At 39.5% G+C, this 19984-nt stretch overlaps 1 protein-coding gene across 50 annotated transcripts in view; it reads right to left on the minus strand.

The window, feature by feature from the left end:
• MAP4K4 (mitogen-activated protein kinase kinase kinase kinase 4) overlaps nucleotides 1-19984 on the minus strand; it is a 196388-nt gene that overhangs the window by 64878 nt on the left and 111526 nt on the right. For all 50 annotated transcript variants that reach the window (XM_030310348.1, XM_030310357.1, XM_030310371.1 and 47 more), the window contains 4 exons: nucleotides 9795-9920; nucleotides 8426-8536; nucleotides 4400-4490; nucleotides 1734-1864 (listed from right to left, as the gene is read on the minus strand). In XM_030310348.1, the coding sequence (XP_030166208.1) occupies nucleotides 1734-1864; nucleotides 4400-4490; nucleotides 8426-8536; nucleotides 9795-9920 (459 nt within the window). The remainder of the gene's footprint in view (nucleotides 1-1733; nucleotides 1865-4399; nucleotides 4491-8425; nucleotides 8537-9794; nucleotides 9921-19984) is intronic.

A 19984-nucleotide genomic window follows, 5' to 3' on the forward strand; every position in this document is an offset into this window, starting at 1 on the left:
GCAGACAATTGGGTAGTTATTATCATTAGCATTCTTTTGTTTATATGCTATATTCTAATGAAAGATTTACTTAAAGTTGCTCAGTTTTCTAAATAACCTATAATTATGTTACACAATTCAAACACATGTTTGATTCCAAGAAGGACAGGCCCACAAATTTCTCCCTTATTTTTATGAGGTTTTCTATACTGTCAAGCGCAAAGGAGGGGCTTCACCCACCTGGACTCAGTGACTAATCTTAAGCATCAGTGGTGGGATATACAGATGTTCACGCCCCCCTGGTGTGATATAACACAAACCATACTCATCTCCTGAGGCAATCCTGCTTTAGGTTTTCTCAATACTAATGGAATTTCTCCAGTTTATAAGACACAAAGAAAATACCTTAACAAAGATTGTAAAGTTAAAATTTAAAAATGGTAAGACAAATCTATATGGTGGAATACCGCCTTGTCAACAAATCAGTGTCATGAAAAAAAGAGGAGGAGGGGCAGTTTGTTAGCCTTGATTAAAAGATACACAGTAGCCAAACAACCAAATACAATGTCTTGTCCTATATTAAACACTCGTTTGGATAAGCCAGGTATAAACCAGTTGGGTTTAATTACAAACTCTGTACTATGAAATTATTTTTAATTTACTTAAGCATCATAATATTTTGGGTATGCTGGAAAATATTTTTGGATATGTAATAACATAATAAAGAGTGAAAAGTCACCTAGTCTATAATTTATTGTAAAATACTCCAGCATGTTTAAAAATAAAATAAAAATTTCTTGGGGCGTCTGGGTGGCTCAGTCGGTTGAGTGTCCGACTTCAGTTCAGGTCATGATCTCACGGTCCGTGAGTTCGAGCCCCATGTTGGGCTGTGTGCTGACAGCTCAGAGCCTGGAGCCTGCTTCGGATTCTGTGTCTCTGTCTCTCTTTGACCCTCCCCCGTTCATGCTCTGTCTCTCTCTGTCTCAAAAATAAATAAACATTAAAAAAAAAATTAAAAAATAAAATAAAATAAAATAAAAATTCCTCCATACCATATGCTTAAAATGAGCTTCATTAATTGGGTATTTATAATAAATACTAAAATACACTGGAGAGTGTGGAAATATGAACTCAATTTTGAATAACGTTAACAGATACATAGACACTCTGACTCGTTTAATTACAGCAAGAGAACTTTTTTAAAAAAATAATTTTTGTAAACGCTCAACCTGAATCTGATGATCAAATATGGGCTTTACATTGAGATCAAAAAAGTGCATTATTGATACAAGTCCCTAGAGGTCACTCTAATAATTTAAATATATTATTTGTGTGCCAAATCAAAGCTGTAAAGCTCTTTAGCAATACTCTAAAATTTCACATAGATGAAGCTATTGTTATATATTCTGACAGTATTTTTAAAAGTATAATAAACATCTGATTATATTCTTCAATTTTACAAGGATGGCAAACAGGGCAGAAGCATTTAATTTACTCATGACAAAAAGTTCTATGCACAAGTCAGTGACTTGCATTGCCCTGAAAGCAGAATATTACTTAGTAAGGAGAACAGAGGTGATGGGGGATGAACAATAACAAGACAGCATCTCAATACCGTTCCAGAAAATTTGCACTTGCAACAAAGTTTCCAAGTCATTCTCATTGAAAAAGCAGTAAGCTTTTTGTAAGCAGTGCCCCCATCCCTCAGGAATGCCAGGGACCCAGTAAAGGCCAAGAAAGTAGGCGCCTCTTACTCTGTAATCATAGGTGGCATCTGGGTTCTCATCACAGGCAATGACCTCAGGAGCCATCCAGTAGGGGGTGCCTATGAATGTATTTCTCCTCCCAACTGTCCGGTCCAGCTGAGCACTCACACCGAAATCAACTGTGGGAGGAAGAGAAAGGAAGGAGTAGAACATAATTAGCAAATAAGTAAACTATCAGACGAAGAAAGGTGAGGAGGAGGTATCTTCAGAGTAAACTCAAGGAGTAATACTTCATGGATATACAAACTCCTCAAGGTCACCAGCACTGATAAGGAGCAGTCTCCAGAGCAGAGCCACTAAAATGACAAGATCCTCTACCAGTCTACTGGCTCCTGGGAAGCCTGAACCCAGCCACTTCCCTGAGCTTCCAGGATAGTGGCCACCAGAGGGACTTTTGGATGAATTAGGACGTTCGGTGCTTGCAGGAAACATGCCTGCGACAAACAAGATCAAGTCATAGAAAGCTCCAAGTTCAGGAGAACTAACACCCACGTGACCTAGCTTCTGAGGCAGCACTAACCACAGAAAGAGAAGAAAGCCACAAAGGTTTTCTGGAAAGAACACAGTAATGAATTCAATAAAGAGAATGAAGCTATATCACAAACATACTAAGAAACACCCCTCAGAGTACCTGGGACTTCTGATTTTTCAGAGTGACCCCTACATCCTACTCAGCCGAACGATGATGGTAGTCTAGAGGAAAGTTCAAGGGTGGGAGGCAGAGCTGACAGGAAGATCAGGATCTCTAATAGAATGTTTGCCAATGATACCACTATGTACATTGTCATTACCCCTAGGAGGACTGCACGATGCTGAGATCACTCACAGGAGTGGGGTTATAGACTCAACTTGTGTATGTACATCTCCTGAAGCCACTCGGGCAACGACATGGCCAAGAGGTGGCTGACAAGCTAAGGGCTCCTGAGACAGACACATGTGCCAAGCAGTGCATGCCATTTGCAGCAACTCAAATAGCAGTCGCAAGTGATCACCAAGCGATTATTACGAAGGGAGTATCACAGGCCTGGCACCAGCGGGCCAGTGCAGGGGACACACACAGCTTGCTGAGTCACTGGGAATGAGAACAATTCAAGTGTCTCCTATCTTGGTTTTGAGGGAATTTCCTAAATGGGCACCCTATTTCTCCACAGACGACCGATAAATGGAGGTATTATGCAAGAAAGCAATAATGAAGATTTTAAGGTAGAACTACGGTGCGTAAGATTTTTGAAAGATGGAGTAGATCCTTATAAGTAGAAAGAATTTTTTTCTGTGATGCCTTAGTGGAAGAAAACTTACTGCTAATTCTGTTTAAAAATTTGACAGAACCATTATATAAAAGTGGGATTGAAAAAAGTTCAGGGGCGCCTGGATGGCTCAGTCAGTTAAGCGTCCGACTTCAGCTCAGGTCATGGTCTCACGGTCCATGAGTTCGAGCCCCGTGTCGGGCTCTGTGCTGACAGCTCAGAGCCTGGAGCCTGCTTTGGATTCTGTGTCTCCCTCTCTCTCTGCCCCTCCCCTGCTCATGCTCTGTCTCTCTGTGTCTCAAAAATAAATAAAAACATTAAAAAAAAATTTTTTTTTAAAGGAAAAAAGAGAAAAGTTCAAATTCAGGTAAGGGAAACAGGAAATATAGAAGAACCATTATAAAATCATCTCCAGGAAGATACTTTGGACCTCATCCATTCAAGCATCCACACATAAATTTACTGAGCACCTACTACATCTAAGCCACTAAGTTAGGTGCCAAATTAGAATGCTTTCATAAGGGGCACCTGGGTGGCTCAGTTGGTTAGGCAACTGACTTCAGCTCAGGTCATGATCTCGCAGTTTTTGAGTTTGAGCCCTGCGTTGGCCTCTGTGCTGACAGCTCAGAGCCTGGAGCCTGCTTCGGATTCTGTGTCTCCCTCTCTCTCTACCCCTCCCCTGCTCACACTCTGTGTTTCTCTGTCTCTCAATATTAAACAGACGTTAAAAAAAAATTACAAAAAAAAAAGAATGCTCTCATAAATAAAACATCCTAGTTGCTACACTCCTAGAAATTATATTCCGGTAAATAAGTCAGAAATAGAGGTAAACAAATAGCTGTATAATTATAAATTGTGATCAGTATTAATGAGGAAACAAGTGGTGGGACCCAATACAGATCAGAGGGTCAGGGAAGGTCTCTGAAGATGAGGAAAAAACTGCAACTTCAAAACTGTTCCCAGTGGGGAATAGCGTATGTGAAGACGCCAAGGGAAAAGTCTAAGAAATATAAAAATGAGTGAACTGAAGAAGAGAGAAGTGAGGATGGTCACAAAGTAGGGCTGGAAAGTAGTAGGAGGCATGGCTTTTTATGGGCCATGGTAAGAAATGTACATTTTATTCCAGGTGTAAAAGGAAGCCACTAACGGGTCTTTAAGAAAGAAAGTGATATGATCTGATTTAAACAGTAGTCTATTATATGGTGAGCAGAGCAGAGGGGAGAAGCATGAGGGAAGGGCGGTTGGAGCCAGACAAAATAATAAGCCCAGTTCTCACTTCTTAAGTAGAACAAAACAGAAAATGTGGGTAACAGACTGAGCTTTTAGCTAAATGCCAGTGAGGTAGAGAGTGTCACTGGTCTGCACCAGGGGCCAAGTATTAGATCATGTGGCACATGCATCACATACCAAGTTTCACCTCTGCATTCTCAGTCAACAATACATTCTGGCCCTTGATGTCCCGGTGAATCACGTGATGGATATGAAGATGTGCCAGTCCCTGAAGAAGACAGACATATTTGAATTTTAGTTCTTTGTTGCTGCAAATAGCCAGGAACACACTTTTTATAACAAAATGCACATGCACGCCAATAGCTTTATGAACCATATTCGGAACGTACTATAATTCAACCTTAGTGCCTTCCCATGAAGACATCACCAGTAGTACCACACAAACAGAAAGAAGTACCCATTCCCCAATTCCAGTGGGTTAGGTCCCTTGTGTGAGCAACATTACCCGTTTCTAGCTGTTCCTTGAAGATACGCTCTAGATTACCATCTGTAGTTTCTCTGCTGTAATTTGTGCTATTTGTGTACAGGGTGGTTCCTTTCCCACGCTACATGTCCATCTTTCAGTGGGTGACCCCGTGGGTATATCTGAACTAGACCCATCCCAGGGGAAAAGCAAAGAGCCAGAGAGGATTTTAAGTCTGGCTGTTGAACACTGCCTAGTTTTCCCACCACATAGTGACAAACTGCTAACTGCTGATCAATCCCACTTCCACCCCAGCATAAAACAATTCTACCACTGAAACAGCTTTATGTTCAAATAAAATATCCTTCCTTCCCAAGGATATAAACCCTACTGGGCATATAGCACTTTCTGATGACCTTGTATCTGGAGCAAAGCCCAAGAGCATGTCTCTTAAGAGAGGTGGCAGAAGAACAAAAACACATTCTGCATCCAACAGATGCCCGACAGACAAAAAGGTGTCATTCTCACAACTCCTGTACTTTTTCTATCTTTAGCTAGAGAAGCCAAATCTATAGGCTGCCTCCTTAAGATACAAGCAACCTATTTATTCTGAAATGTCTCAATTCAAAAAGGCCAGATCAGAAGAAAGGTTTATTTCATTTTCCAGTTTGATTTTTTGTGTGAGGTTTTATTATCATTACTGTGTAGGGTATGTGTTAAATATAACAGCCGCTCTAGAATACTAATTTTTCTAGCACAGGGGGTTTCTAAACAACAATTTACTAGTCTGCTTATAAAGCAGAATTGAGCTTACTTGATGGCCCTGTTTATTTTCCCCCCACACAGGATGTGCAGTGTTACACCGCAAAGCACTGACTAGGGGAAAAAGGCACTAAAAATATATGGTATGTTAGTGCTATAGTTAGGAAGAAAGTCTCTCCTTTCAGCATGGCATAACTTTGAACAGCAAAGAAGAAACAAACAAAAAAAGTAGCTTCCCTAATTCCTTCATAATTCCTACTTCTATTATTTCAGTTCATTTTATATTCTCTTTCACAACCCCCATCTTATACTTTTACAGGATTATCTTAGCAGCAACAAACATAAATATTCACATCTTCTCAAAGAAATGTGGCCTGCATGCACTCTTGTTTCTTACAAGCAATAAACTTAAGAAATATCTACTTCCTGTCCCTACTGCTAAGGGATTGATGTGTCTCCAGGTGAAACCACTCAAGGTGTGTCTAACAGCTCGTAGACAGTGTGAACTTGAGTTATGATTATTCCAAATGAGTACATCTTTCCCTATATGAAGAGAGAGAATGCATGTTCAACTACTTCCATGCCAAAAGTTAAGCCACAATTATTCCTCCATAGCAAAGATAGTCCAAATACACAGTAAATACCACCCTAGAGCAAATGCATCAAAGTTTCAAAACCAGAAAACATTCTTCCTGTAACTCTCATTCATGGACATAGAGCAAAGGAACATCAAAGGTTGTCCTTCAGTGTTGGTTATGAAAGGCTTACAATGAATATCAGCTTCTACTAAAATGCATCAATAGCTGTGCGGACTATAAACGTAGAAGTGGGCTGGAATGAACATGGCTGGCTTTGTTGGTAAACCTTTGGTCAAGAGTCTCAGTGGGCCAGCCCAAGAGAGCTTTCCTACTGATGTCTGAGGCCTATATGCTCATGACTCTCAACCTTCTGAGGATCTTAACATAATAACAGCATGTGAATCTAACATCTACTAAAGAAGGTAGACAAGTTTCGCTGCTGCAGAAATTAGCTAACCCAGCAGTGTCTTTGAGAACCCAGGTTATCCACTTGGGCTGGCTGGGTGCCTTCCTTTTCCAGGACAGCTCACCTCCTTCTTACCATATTGCTTTCTCTTTACCAAAGTGGACTCTCAGTGGTCCCTGTGAAAAAACACACACTAGCTTGTGACACACTGACTCTTCCAGAGACTTGTTTTTAGTTCATTTAGACTTTGGTTATAGAAAAAATTGCCATCCTAAATGAAATGTAAATGAAGGGAACTCTTTGTTTCAGGTACCCACTGAGGTGGAAAACATTTGGTGTATCTCAGAAGGATGTCCATTAAGCTATTATGATCATTCCAGGGACTCAAACAACCTGGGCATCTTTGAAATAATGTCTGAGATCAATGGAAGTAAAATAGCTAAATATACTTATTACACGATCAGTAGAAAAATGCTTGCCTGCGTACATAAAAACATGTTAGTTGTCTCTGATAGGCGAAATACATTTGACACCTAGGGCATTCATACTAAAACCTACATCTCTGCTTGAGAAATCCTACACTGGAATTATATACACAAAAGGTGTCAGTAAGTGTAATATTTACTGACAATTCGTTATATACTCACATTACATTAAATAATTTCATATATACCAACTCATTTAATTCTCATAACAATGACACTTGCTTCATAAGGTTGGTATCTAAAATTTACAGATGAAGAAAGTCCTTAAAGGGGAGTAACTTTGCCAGGGGTGTGTATCAGGTAAGTAGCAAAGGCAGGACTCAAACCCACATCTGCCTCACTCTAACCACTGTTTTCTCCTGCAGACCACGCCAAGAGTTTTAGTTGTTAATATAATGAATGCATTTGCCCACTTGGTGAACTCTTTCACAGTAGTACAGGATGGGATAGTTTTCCACTTTTAGACTCTGCTTCTTACAATAACCATAAAAGATAGGACTCTCATGTTTTCATAATGAAATCTGAGTGTGATTATAAAGAGAAGGTAAGGTTCTTCCACCTCAGCCCCTATGACTAGTTTTCTTAAGGGAATTGCTTAATTTCAAGGGCTTCATAAAACATCTAAATAAAAAGGAATTAAAATTCATCTCTGTAAATTCTAGGTGGTGTTTTTTAAACCTGAAATCCTCTAAGAAACTTAAATATAAAAGTAGGGTAAATTTACCTATAAGTAAAAAATACAGCAACAGTTTTTTTTATTAGTGAGAGAAGCATTAAGAATTAGATTCTAGTTTAGCTCCACAGTCTTTATTTTTTAAATGTGGTGGGTAAATGAAATCCAACAAAATCATCTAAATGTGTAATTAAGGGGTAGTGACACTGGGACAGCTGGCCAAAGGGAAGAGGCCCACTGCTAACCCACACGCACTTTCCAAATGCAATCTACACAGGCCCTCTGCCCGTGGCATAAGTGCAGCACCACTACTGAACGCGATCATTTAGAATCTGCTAAAACAGTAGTTCAGAAACGTTAACATAATAAACTGGCTTTCAATCAGCTGTAAAAAACATTAAACATTAGAACTTCCCCTCGTAAATATTGCAACAAATTCTCAGAGTTAATGTCAAAGTCCACAAGATGATTCTAAAAGCCAGCGATTGGCATCATTGATATTGATTCATAAGCTTAGACACAGGATTCCTATAAAAACAATAGTTAGAGACGATTTCTCTTCACTTGGATTTTCTTTTTAACACCTGGAGGGTGAATTCAGGGAAATACAGAAAACTATTTTTGTGTAAGTCTACTTTCCTTAGATACTTGTCATAATCAAAACCATGATGTAGCTTAAACAATCAAAGCCAGCCAGTTATACAGAGCCCTTGGCTGTCATGAAAAGAACAATCTGTACAGTTACAGTTAATGCAAAGTAATACTCAGGGCTAGGAAAATGAAAATGGAAACACAAGACCATGTACCGGGCATCACAGACTCGCCCTTCTCCTTACCCTCAGGATTTCTCTGGAGATGTAAGCTATCCAGTCTTCCTTGAGTGTGTTCCCTTTGGTGTTCTTCACAAGGTCTGTAATGGACCCAGCCCCGCAGAACTCCATAACAAGCTACGGGACAGACAAGACACACTGTGACTAGCACATCCTAGCAGTCAGTGAGAGCATCACAGCTATTAGTACACACTGGAGGGAAGTCAGGAAAGCAGTCTAACCCCCCTCTGCCTTCCCTAAAGATCTGGGTACATGATCATCTTGGAAGCATCCAAATTACTGAGAGCTCATTTCGCCATTTAATTTATTCACTGTGTATGTTTGATCCAGAAGATTTAAGAGTTTCTGATATTTAACAGCACATCCCCCAGTGCAGCGATTCTAAAGTGTTCTTCCTCTCTCATATGGGCATGGGAAGACCATTTTGTCCTTAATTAGTGACTAATTATCAGAAATCTGATGGAAATACTCTAACATCTTCTCTCATTTGCCAGAGTCAAAGATATTCTATCTTCCATACATTATGATTCTCAACATTTTATATTAAGAGAAATGCTATTTTAAAGCAGTACATAATTTTAAAAATACATTTTTTACAACACCTAAATGTTTATACAATATGAACACAAGTATATTTTTTAAATACCTAGAAAATGAATCGAGCGATTCTAAAATTTTAACTTTGATTGGACTTGGGCAATGAAAATAAAGATTAATTGCTTCTCTTTTGCCTTAATTTTGCAAATTTTCTATGATGAGTTTTAAAAAATTAGAAAAAGTATTTATTTTCCTGCTTTTTAAGTCCAGTGCCTTTGGCATAACTATCATGATAACCACAGATCTGACAGCATGTCCGTGTCACTATCTTCAAGACAGACGTGGCTCAGTAAGAGATAAGGCTGAATGTTTATCAATTCTAGGAATATCCCTGGAATTTAATACTTTCAATTAATTGTCATCATTAATATTATTAATAAATACTGTCATACTGTTTTCTTGTGACCTGTCCCCTTCCAGATGGCAAAGAAGATGCATTTAGTTGAGCTTCCGTATTAATTTCCATAAATAAAGTTTTTATTGTTGGTTTAATTTCCGAGCTCCTAATTTCCTTGCGTTTTGGTGACATTACTTTTAAAAAGTGCCATTTTATTCCTGAAACATGAAGTTAACTTTTTTCCACGCAAAGTGAAGCCAACATAAAAATAAACATTCAGCCAAGACTGTTTAACCTTTAACCAAGAAAGCCAAGGAAGATACCAGGCACTACCCCCTTTGTCTTTGCTTTTCTTTCCCCTCCCTCTGGAAGGTCCTTACTGTCCTTTTTAGTACAACTAAAGAGGAAACCTCACAAAACCCTCGGGAAACATTTGCCTACCCAGAGCTGGTCATCATGTCCTGGAGGGCTCTTCTTAATGAAAGCACCGTAATATGTTGCAATATTTCTATGATGAGAATATTTCTTCAGCATATTTATCTCTAGTTTGATTTCTTCCTCTTCATCCTTAAGAAAAAAATAAAAATAAAATGTGTGGCTTTTGAATGATGTGCATTTTACCTTCCCCACCCACAGGCAATAACACAAGTTCCCAGCCCCTCCCACAAGGGAGAGACATACATTCACTTTATCCTAGTGACAAGAATTGGGGACTTCAACAAGACTCACCCTTTGAAATGTGATTACAAGCTATGCAAGAAATAAGTAAGTATAAAAGTTACAGATGTATATAAGATGTAGCATGGAGCAGCTACTCCATTAACTATGACCTTTGAACCTCAATTTGCTCATTTGTAAAAATGCGAGGAAAAAAGAGAACTGACTGGTACTATTTCAACTAATTACAAGGAAGAGTTGTTTCTTTTCTAGAAAAGATTTGTGCATGTAAATCATCTGGCACACCAAAGGCAGAGAAGCTTCACCTGTAACAACCTTGCAGAAAGCATTACCTTCTGGTGTGGCCACAGGCAGATTACCCAATATAGAGCAGCACTGCAGGCCCTGGACGGATGGCATGCTTAATGAGATCCACTACCCCGAAAAGAGATCCAGGTGAGTCCGGCGAGCCACAGTAATAAAACATCATTCAGCGACAGCAGGTTGTTTTAGACTTGGCTCACCCCCCAGACTCTTGCTTTATTAAAATGAGATGAACAGAGGAAGAAATGTAGAGTTTGTGTGAGAAGATCAGAAGGAGAATGAAAGAAACAGATGGTGACACAGGTCTGGAAAATAAAAATAAGTTGTCCTTGTGAATGGTGAGGGCTGCCAGTCTCCGCCTTTCTCTCTCATACACCCCTGGGACAGTACCTGCAACAGCATGGGCATTCTGTCCCTTGGTGCATACACATGACACAGAGAGAGTCTGCCAAACTACCTGCTGGGTTATGTTAAGTAAGATTTATGGACAGCATGAGAATGAGAGGAAAGCAGAATTAAAGTGATGAAGAGGAGAGAAGGTGGGGGAAAAGAGAAAAACCACACTGGTTAGAAAAACAGCATCTGGGGGAGGATAATGATCTTAGAGAAACACTGGATAATCAGATCTCTAGAATTCCCTTTATTACATATATTTACTGACATGCTCAATCCACTTACAACTGATGTTCTTCCTTCTCCAGGGAAGACTCAGCGTTTCTAAGTAGTCAAGGTGTGTAAGAGAAAGATAGTGCATGTGAAAGAACATGCATGCACACAGGCTGAAGAAACCTACTGTGACAGCCTCGCATCTCCAAAACCCATTTATAAGGCCTCACGGATCTAAAGTTTGGTTTGAAAATACTGTTAAGATAAAAGCTACAACATTATTAGATATTAGTGATGACACCAAATGAAAAAACAAAATTTCTTAAAATACAACTTTCAACTGTACACTACTGCTTTAGAAACCAAACATGTAACAAAACAAACTCAGTACAGTGATTCTTTTTTTTTTATTTTTTAAAAAAATTTTTCTTAACGTTTATTTATTATTGAGAGACAGGGGCGCCTGGGTGGCGCAGTCGGTTAAGCATCCGACTTCAGCCAGGTCACGATCTCGCGGTCCGGGAGTTCGAGCCCCGCGTCAGGCTCTGGGCTGATGGCTCGGAGCCTGGAGCCTGTTTCCGATTCTGTGTCTCCCTCTCTCTCTGCCCCTCCCCCATTCATGCTCTGTCTCTCTCTGTCCCAAAAATAAATAAACGTTGAAAAAAAAATTTATTATTGAGAGACAGAGAGACACAGAGTGTGAGCAGGGGAGAGGTAGAGAGGGGGGAGACACAGAATCTGAAATAGGTTCCAGGCTCTGAGCTGTCAGCACAGAGCCCGACGTGGGGCTCGAACTCATGAACTGGGAGATCATGACCTGAGCCGAAGTCAGTCGCTCAACCTACTGAGTCAAATCAGGTGTCCCTCAGTACAGTGATTTTTCAGATGGTGGCCTCCAGCTTGGTCCCCAGACATAAGTACATTAGAATATTACAGTATATTAATAGGCATAGTTGTCATGTGATTTTAGCAGATGGTGACTGCAAACACGGAGCAGAGTCACATGGCCAAGTACAGTCCATACAATAATCTGTGTACTAATTCTCATTCAAACCCTGTATATATGAAAACACACCAAATATATCACTTCAATCTGTGATTTAAACATGGCTATGTTGAGAGTAGCAATGATCGCTTCTCGGCCTTTTGGCTAAGATCAAGTGGAGAGTAGCAATGAAAACTGAGATACTGAATAACCAGGATAACTATCTTAATCCTAAACAAAAGCAGTGTTAAGCCTGGCTAGTATACACAAGAACACACTCCTACTTGGGACTTTTCTTCAAAGAAACTTTATACTAAAACATAAAAGGGTGACAATTTTTATTAATGTAAGGAAGGAAGCATGTCCAAAACACAGCTAGAAGGCCCAATTCATTAAAAGCTTTATCTTCTTGCTCTTTCCACATGCTCACATACACACGCAGAGTGTGTAATGACCACAACTTGCTGGCACACAACACATGAAGCCTCTCTCTCCAGCGTCACCACAACTTACAGCTCACTCCCAACAGTATCCGGGAGCAGCCCAGGACAACCCTAATGGGACCTGTCAAGACCAATAGGTTCCTAACAAAAAGTGGCTCATGACCCTATGGCCAATAATGTGCTCCTGATTGGAAAGGCATGCAGTGACTGTCACTCCTAGAACAAGGCCTATGGTTAAACATGTTGTGCCCTGAAAAGCTAAATATCCCACTTTCCGTACACTGGACCACAATTAGATGATTAGAAAGTCAGCTAAAGGTTTGATTTTTTTTTTCCTTTTATCCAAAATCATCAATGTACAAAGATCTGGGATATAAAGACTACACAAAAACAAAAAGAACAATGGTGAACTAAAATAGGAGAAAATCAAAATATTGATTTTAATTTTGTATTTGTAGCCAATCATGACATGCAGTGTGTGCATCTTGTTGGGTTGCACAGACTTTGCTTTTATTGATTCATAACTACCTACCTCCCTTCCACTCCCCATATTGGCTAAATTATTCCAAGAGTCATTATTCTGTGTGATACTCTGCCAGTAAGTTTCACTTCTTGACAGAAAGCAAATGTTACCTACAATTCTCCCATGAGAAGCTTCCTGTGCAATAATTAAGGATCACAACATATTTTGATTAGTTTCAATATATTTTTTCTTTAGCAACATAAACCAGTGTCTTCTAGGATCTGACTTGTTCACCAGTCTTTTTTTTTTTTTTAAGGTTAATTTATTTATTTTGAGAGAGACAGAGACAGAAAGACGGGGGTTGGGGGGGGGGAGGGAGAATCCCAAGCAGACTCCACCCTCAGTACGAAGACCAAAGCAGGCTCAATTTCACAACATTTGAGATCACTACCTGAGCTGAAATCAAGAGCTGGATGCTTAACCGAATGAGCCACCCAGGTGCCCCTTTTCACCATTCTTTATAAGAAGAATTAAGAGCTTCCAGAAGCACTTGATGTTTTCAGAGCTCATGGAATTGAAATTCTTATGCATTCTATATATTTAAAAATTCTCATAGGCTTAAATTCAGTGCTGTCCACTGATGTGAAAGACACTTAATATGCATAATGGTAAATACTGTTGGCAGACTGTCACAGCACAATATATTTACTTAAATCCAAGATGCCACTAGATAGAGACACTGAAGTACTTCATGTAATGAAAGTATGATTCACCATCAACCATAAGACATACATTTTTGAAATTGGGCCACATATTAGAAACAATGAAATATGATATAAGAACTTAAATACAATCAAGTTTAGCAACAGCTTTTCTAATATAACTGAAACATCCAAGTATTATCCATAAATACAGTAATCAGATCAATGCCACTTGCCAGAGTATTTCCAAGGTTTAAGTAGTCAAATCCTGGAAGCATATGAAACTGAACTACCAAAAATTTTGAGAGGAAACCATACTGGCCTCTCAAACTAGTATTTTAGGAAATCGTTTATATATACTTTGGACCTTCCTTCTCTTGCTTCTATGATTTCAAAATAGATGACCATCATACATCTTATAAAATAAAAAGGGCATTTTACCACCAGTAACTGTCATATACTAATTAAGAATGCCCACCTTGGAGAAAAAGCATCAGAAATGTAGAATCTGCCAATGGCTTTGAGCCAACTACAACTGGAATCCTAAATATGACTAATGTGTATAATAATACATGTTGTCTTTGGAGTAATAATGAACCAACTTTTGAATTCAAATTTCCCTTTGGTCATTAGTTAAATACAATTTGGTGGTCTCATTCCAACATTTAAATATGTACACACTCCCACCACCACACGCCCCATTTAGCCTGAGAAAAATACAGTAGAAAACAGTCGGGGCAGGCTAAAACTGAAAGTTAACAACCACCCTGTATATGAAAGAAAGTGGAATGGACAAAACGACAGGACCTAAGATTATATATCCCATCTGTCTAGACCAAGTCCAAATGACCTTGCCCTTCATTCTCCTCTTTAGGAGCCCACAATCATACACAGATGAAAGGAAAAAAAAAGGTAACTACAGAGAAGAGAGGGTACGTTTTGGTGAGAAAAGGAAGGCTCCCTCCTGGTTTTCTCCATGATGAGGCAGCTGCTAGGCTCCACTCAGCGATTTAATGCAGCTGATGCCAATTAGCATTTTGGACTCCAACCAGGGGAGCCAACTCTCATAGAAAAGGTCTTTGTCTCTGGCTGGAATAGGACTAGGCAAGGAGTTTTCTGTTGCCTTCCTTGGCTGCTTAGAGGCTGGAGGAGGGGAAAACATCTGAATAGTGGTAATTTTCAAAAGCAGCTATGGGTTCATAAATAAGTCATAGGGCAAGCCCTGCCCACTCCACCATCTGAGCACAGAGGAGTGCATATGATTAGTGAGTTTTTAAAAAATGACTCCTTAAAATATTTTTTAAACTGTTACCCAAATTTTCTTTCCTTCCACTGATGACAGTAACAATGTGAGGAGAGACAGGCAGACTTCAGATAAGCTAACTGGGAGGATCCAAGAGGACTGGGAAATGTTCTGAGTAATCATCTTTCTTCCCAGCATAATTCTGCATAGAATTAGATCTACCCATTAACAGCTGAACAAAAAAGGAAGGGCAATTCATTATTCACTGTATCTTTGCTAGTGGAGAGAGGGCTGATAAAATGAGATATGCAAATATCTGTTAGATTTCACCATCAAAATATATAAATGAATATACACTTAGAATGCAAATATCCATTTTTAAAGACTAGTTTAATCTTTTAATTAACTACTACCGAACCTTCCATTATGTGACTGTAAACTGGTACAAAAATGAGAAGATATTACCTTTTTACCTGGCAAATCCCAGTTACACCTGAGAGTATTATCCAGTACCATACCAGTTGAATTAATCAAAATTATTTTTTTTTTTACTCAGACACATGAAAAGTCATTTGACTTAAATTCACTGACAATTCAACCAAACAAAGGTAAACAGACCAATGCATGAAAAATGCTGCAACAAAATTAGGTTATAAGGTGTGCCTGGGTGGCTCAGTCGGTTAGGCATCCAACTTCAGCTAAGGTCATGATCTTGCGGTTCATGGATTCGAGCCCCTCATCAGGCTCTGTTCGAATTCTGTGTCTCCCTCTTTCTCTGCCCTTTCCCTGCTCGTGCTCCATCTCTCTCTCTCTCAAAAATAAATTTTAAAAATTATTAAAAAAAAAAAAAAAAGGTTATAGGATCTGGCTCTGTAGGACCAGCAAAGGAATGGCATCTTCTTTAAAATTAATCAGCCCACATCTTCCAAGATCAATCAGTCCCAGAATAAAAACCCACAGAAAAATTATAAAATTAACATAACTAAAATGGAAATCAGACACTTGAGACATCTTATTCAAGAAGAAATGCTGTTTTGGACCCATTTCAGACAAAAAGACACACTCTCTAGTTTTATTGCTGAACTTCTTCTGAGACTCCAAAGTCAAAGGGAATGGCCCTGAAGCCCTTAACCTGCTCTGTCTTTTCTGTCTATAGGCACCATACAGAAATTTTACTGGACACAACAAAGTCCTCACAGAGCCCTTTAGCTCCTCTGTCTTGTACAAAGTCTGCCAGGCCACACTATTTGCTGTATTTCGATGCGATTTTATCACTCAACTGATATCTAGAAAGTACGTGGTAAAGAAGAGAATTAAACAGTAGCACCATTCACCTGGATGGACCTGGTGGGGTGAGTGATGGGGGAAAACTGGAGGCTGTGACAAGATGATGTAGGATGGTGAATAAACTTCACTCCGTTTTCCTCCCCATGAACAACCTTGGGAGACGGATGCTTCCATGATTGATGCCAAGAACCACAAGGAAGCCAAAATACATCTCTGTGATAACCTCCAACCAAAAAGCACAACATGGCAAATGAACAGGATGATCCTTGCTCAAAGAATAAAGTTAAATAAAACAGATCATTATTCCTCTCGGATCTAAATGAAACTATTATAGCTTTCTAACTTTTCCTGTCATCAACAACCAGAAGTCCTAATAGTTGCCTTCAAGCCCCAATCTACAGGACATAACACCATGGGTACAAGTGCCTTAGCACTTGATTTCAGAATCCATCCATTTTCTTCCTTCATAAGGGAGTTATTTACACACACACAAATATACACACAATTGGAATACCTGCTGTTGGGGACCCTAACGTATGTCAACCTTCATAAAGCAGGACCTGAAACCTAGACACTGACTGAAATGGAAAACCAATCTGCTAGGTAAGTGTGTGGCCAAAATAAAATCCCCTAACCACTTGATGTTAATTGAAGGAAACCAGAATATGTCACCCCCAAATATGCTTTTAGACAGAATGGTTATTCTGAGCTAAAGGCACTTAAAAAAAAAACCCAGCAGGTATAAGAAGGGCATGCTGACCTCCCCCATTTCTTCCTGAAAGCTAGAGATAAAACTCCAATGTGAAAGATGTCCTTCCTATACCAACTGGGGAAAAAAAAAAAAAATTCTCATCACCAGAGACAGGGAGTTGAGGCCAAGAGAATTCTGTATAAGCAAACCTTGTTAACATATCTCTTATCTTCCTTTAGCCTCCCCATATATTTTATTTACTTTTCCACTACAGTCTCTCTCTGTGTTCAACAAGTATGAAAGTATTTGGGTTTTGCCATTTCTCTGAGTCTTCATTTTTCTTGCAAAGGCTCCCACATATATATGAAATACATATTAATAGACTTCTGTTTCTTTCTCGCTAATCTATCTTATGTTACTGGGGCCCTGGTCAAGAACCTAGAAGGGCAGAAAGAAAGATTTCTTCCCCCATGCATAATTAAACTTGCAGTAGTTTTTGAGACCAAGAAGAGATAAGTAATCCCAAATACTCAGAAACAAAATACGTTTTTCACAGCAACTTTTGCCATTTTCAACACAAGTATATTGCGATAACTATATACATGTTTTAATGAGTATATACCAAGGAAAAAAGAAATGTTATCAAAGATTAACTCTGGATTATAGATATTTTCTTCTTTAAACTGACTTAATTTTCTATAATTGACATGTACTATTTTCCTAATTAGTAAAGGCAAAGTTAAGAGTTTAGGTTAGAGGAGACAGCTCCCTAAGAATTCAAAGTGAGTTTGTTTCTGGCAATTCACATGGCCTAGTCCTTCTGTCTCTCTGGAATAACGGTCCTTACCCCTTCCATGCTGTTCTAGAATCACCGCCAATCTCCCTGCTTGGGCTGCTTCCACCAATTGTCAGCTGTGAGAAGAAATTGATGGGAGCCTGAAGTACCAGAACCTTGCTGATTAATTTGCCTTCCATGATGGTACCAATCCAGACCCATAACTTCTTGAGATTGAGAATTTCCAAGCTTAAGTTTTTCCTAGAACAAAGGAGAAGGCGAATGGAGTCCATCAACCATCATACTATCTTCACCTTTCTGACCTGCCAAAGGATCGCTTAAAGAGAATCTTACCTCGGTCCATTCATACCCTTCTCTAACTAAGCCAGTGGCAAACTCCATGAAGCTTCCCACAGTGCAAGCCAGAAAAGAATAGAATACTGTGCACACTGAATAGAGTCTTGCTTAAAACCCTAAAATCAGGCCCAAGTAATGAATGCCAACAAGGGGCACAGCTCTGAAGAAGGTACGGGTTTGCAAAGTGGTACATGTTTGTGCATTTCCTACTGGATCCATCTGTGTGCTCACAAGCACAAAGGCTCCTGCTTCGTATCTGACATGGTGAGTCACATAAAGGCTGAGCTCTGAAAAATGTCTGCAGTTAAAAGGAATGATGGGGATTTCTGCTCCTGGCCAAAATGGATCATCAAGGACCAGATTTACTCTCCCATTGAACAACTACAATTAGACAAAACATATGAAGAAGTTTTAAGGCAGTGGACATCAGAGATTGAAGGACAGTGACCCTGGGGAGATGGGAAACATCAGGAAAGCTTTATAACTGTCCCAGCTTACTACCTTGAGAGAGACTCCAGGCTTTGGCATAGGAAGAAGAAATCCAATCAGAGCCCAGACAATTCTCTGAGTTGAGAGGCTGGGGAGTTGATAGGACAAAGACCAGAGAGGAGAGAGAGCTTGCTGCACAGAGAGCGCAAACAGGCTCTGGAGACCTGAGAGTCCCCCTTCAGTGTTCAGCAGAGCACTGCTCAACACATCCTTGTCGTTAGAAAGAGAACCTCCCAAAAGCACCAGGGGGAACAGAACACAGTGCTCACAAGAACAGAGAATAATACCTGTTGCCACTGGCCAGACTGGGAGAGCTCACCATTCACAGGAATTTGGGTACAACATTCAAGAGGCTCCTGCCTCAATGGCAGGGCAAAATCAGGCCCAAACTAAATGCTGATCTGATCCCAACAAAAAAATCTAAAAAGGATCAAACTGCTTTCAAGTAAATAACTGTATCACAGAACGAAACTCAATAATATGGGAATGTAAAATATCCAATACCCAATAAGGTAAAAATCACATGTTTGACATCCAACTAAAAATTACCAGCCATGCAAAGAAACAGCACAAATGCCCATGGTGAGTGGAGGGGTCAACTGAAATGACTCCAGAACTGACACCAATGATAGAATTAGCAGACAAAACCAGTAAACTACCTACTACCTACACCTCACTGTAGGGAGTAACAGTGATGCCTTTTGGGCATCTGTCTGTGAAGGAATGTGAGACAGCTTGTTTTTTTGTGGTCTATTAAATTAGAATCTAGTGCATTTAGAAAGCAACAACTTGGATTTACAGATGTCTCAATTCCTAAACCAGGGTGGCAGAATAAAAGCCCCTACACATCATACAGACATCTATCTGTTCCCACTTCCCCCCCCCCCTGGAAGAATATAATCATGAGACCTTGAAAATTTAATCACACATGGGAAAAAACTTGAATAAAATGAATGTGCAAAATCACTCTACTTTGGTAAGATTAAAACAATTTTTGTTTGATCTCAATTGCTATAAGCAAGCTATTAGTTTATGCCTTAATCAAAAGCACAGAAATTGCCAGACGGAAGTAAGTATTCTATAGAACATTCTTGGAGAAGTGCTCACTGCTAGAGTAGGGAGGGTGTATGGTCGGTATTTACACAGCTCAGTAAGTTTCTAATTTGGTCTTGAGGATATCAATGGCCAAGTAAAGATTTTTGGTATGTCTCATGGTTTCATCTTAATCTTCTCCTCACTTTTTCTGTCTCCCCTACTGGCCCCTTCATAAACTACCCTAATTCCAGCTTACCTTACCCTGACATATTTCATGGTACACCACTGTAGGTGAGTGAAAAAAGAACAAAGAAGAAATCAAACAATGATCATGTAGAGAAAAGTAAAAATCTACCCTTGGTAAACTGTCTTTCAAAGATCATGTTGTTAAAATCAGTGGTGCCTTCAAAGTAACTCTTGGAGCTTGCTGAATAACAGAAAATAGCTAGATTGTGCCAATTATGGCAACAAGGAAATAAGCTTCAGTTCAAAGGTGTGTATGTTACCATTTTGTTATTTTCAAACAATTCCCTTCATTATGAATAATGTGCACATCTGCAAAGGGACTCCCCTCT

This window comes from Lynx canadensis, chromosome A3 (assembly GCF_007474595.2).
Source record: "Lynx canadensis isolate LIC74 chromosome A3, mLynCan4.pri.v2, whole genome shotgun sequence".
NCBI classification, from domain to species: domain Eukaryota; kingdom Metazoa; phylum Chordata; class Mammalia; order Carnivora; family Felidae; genus Lynx; species Lynx canadensis.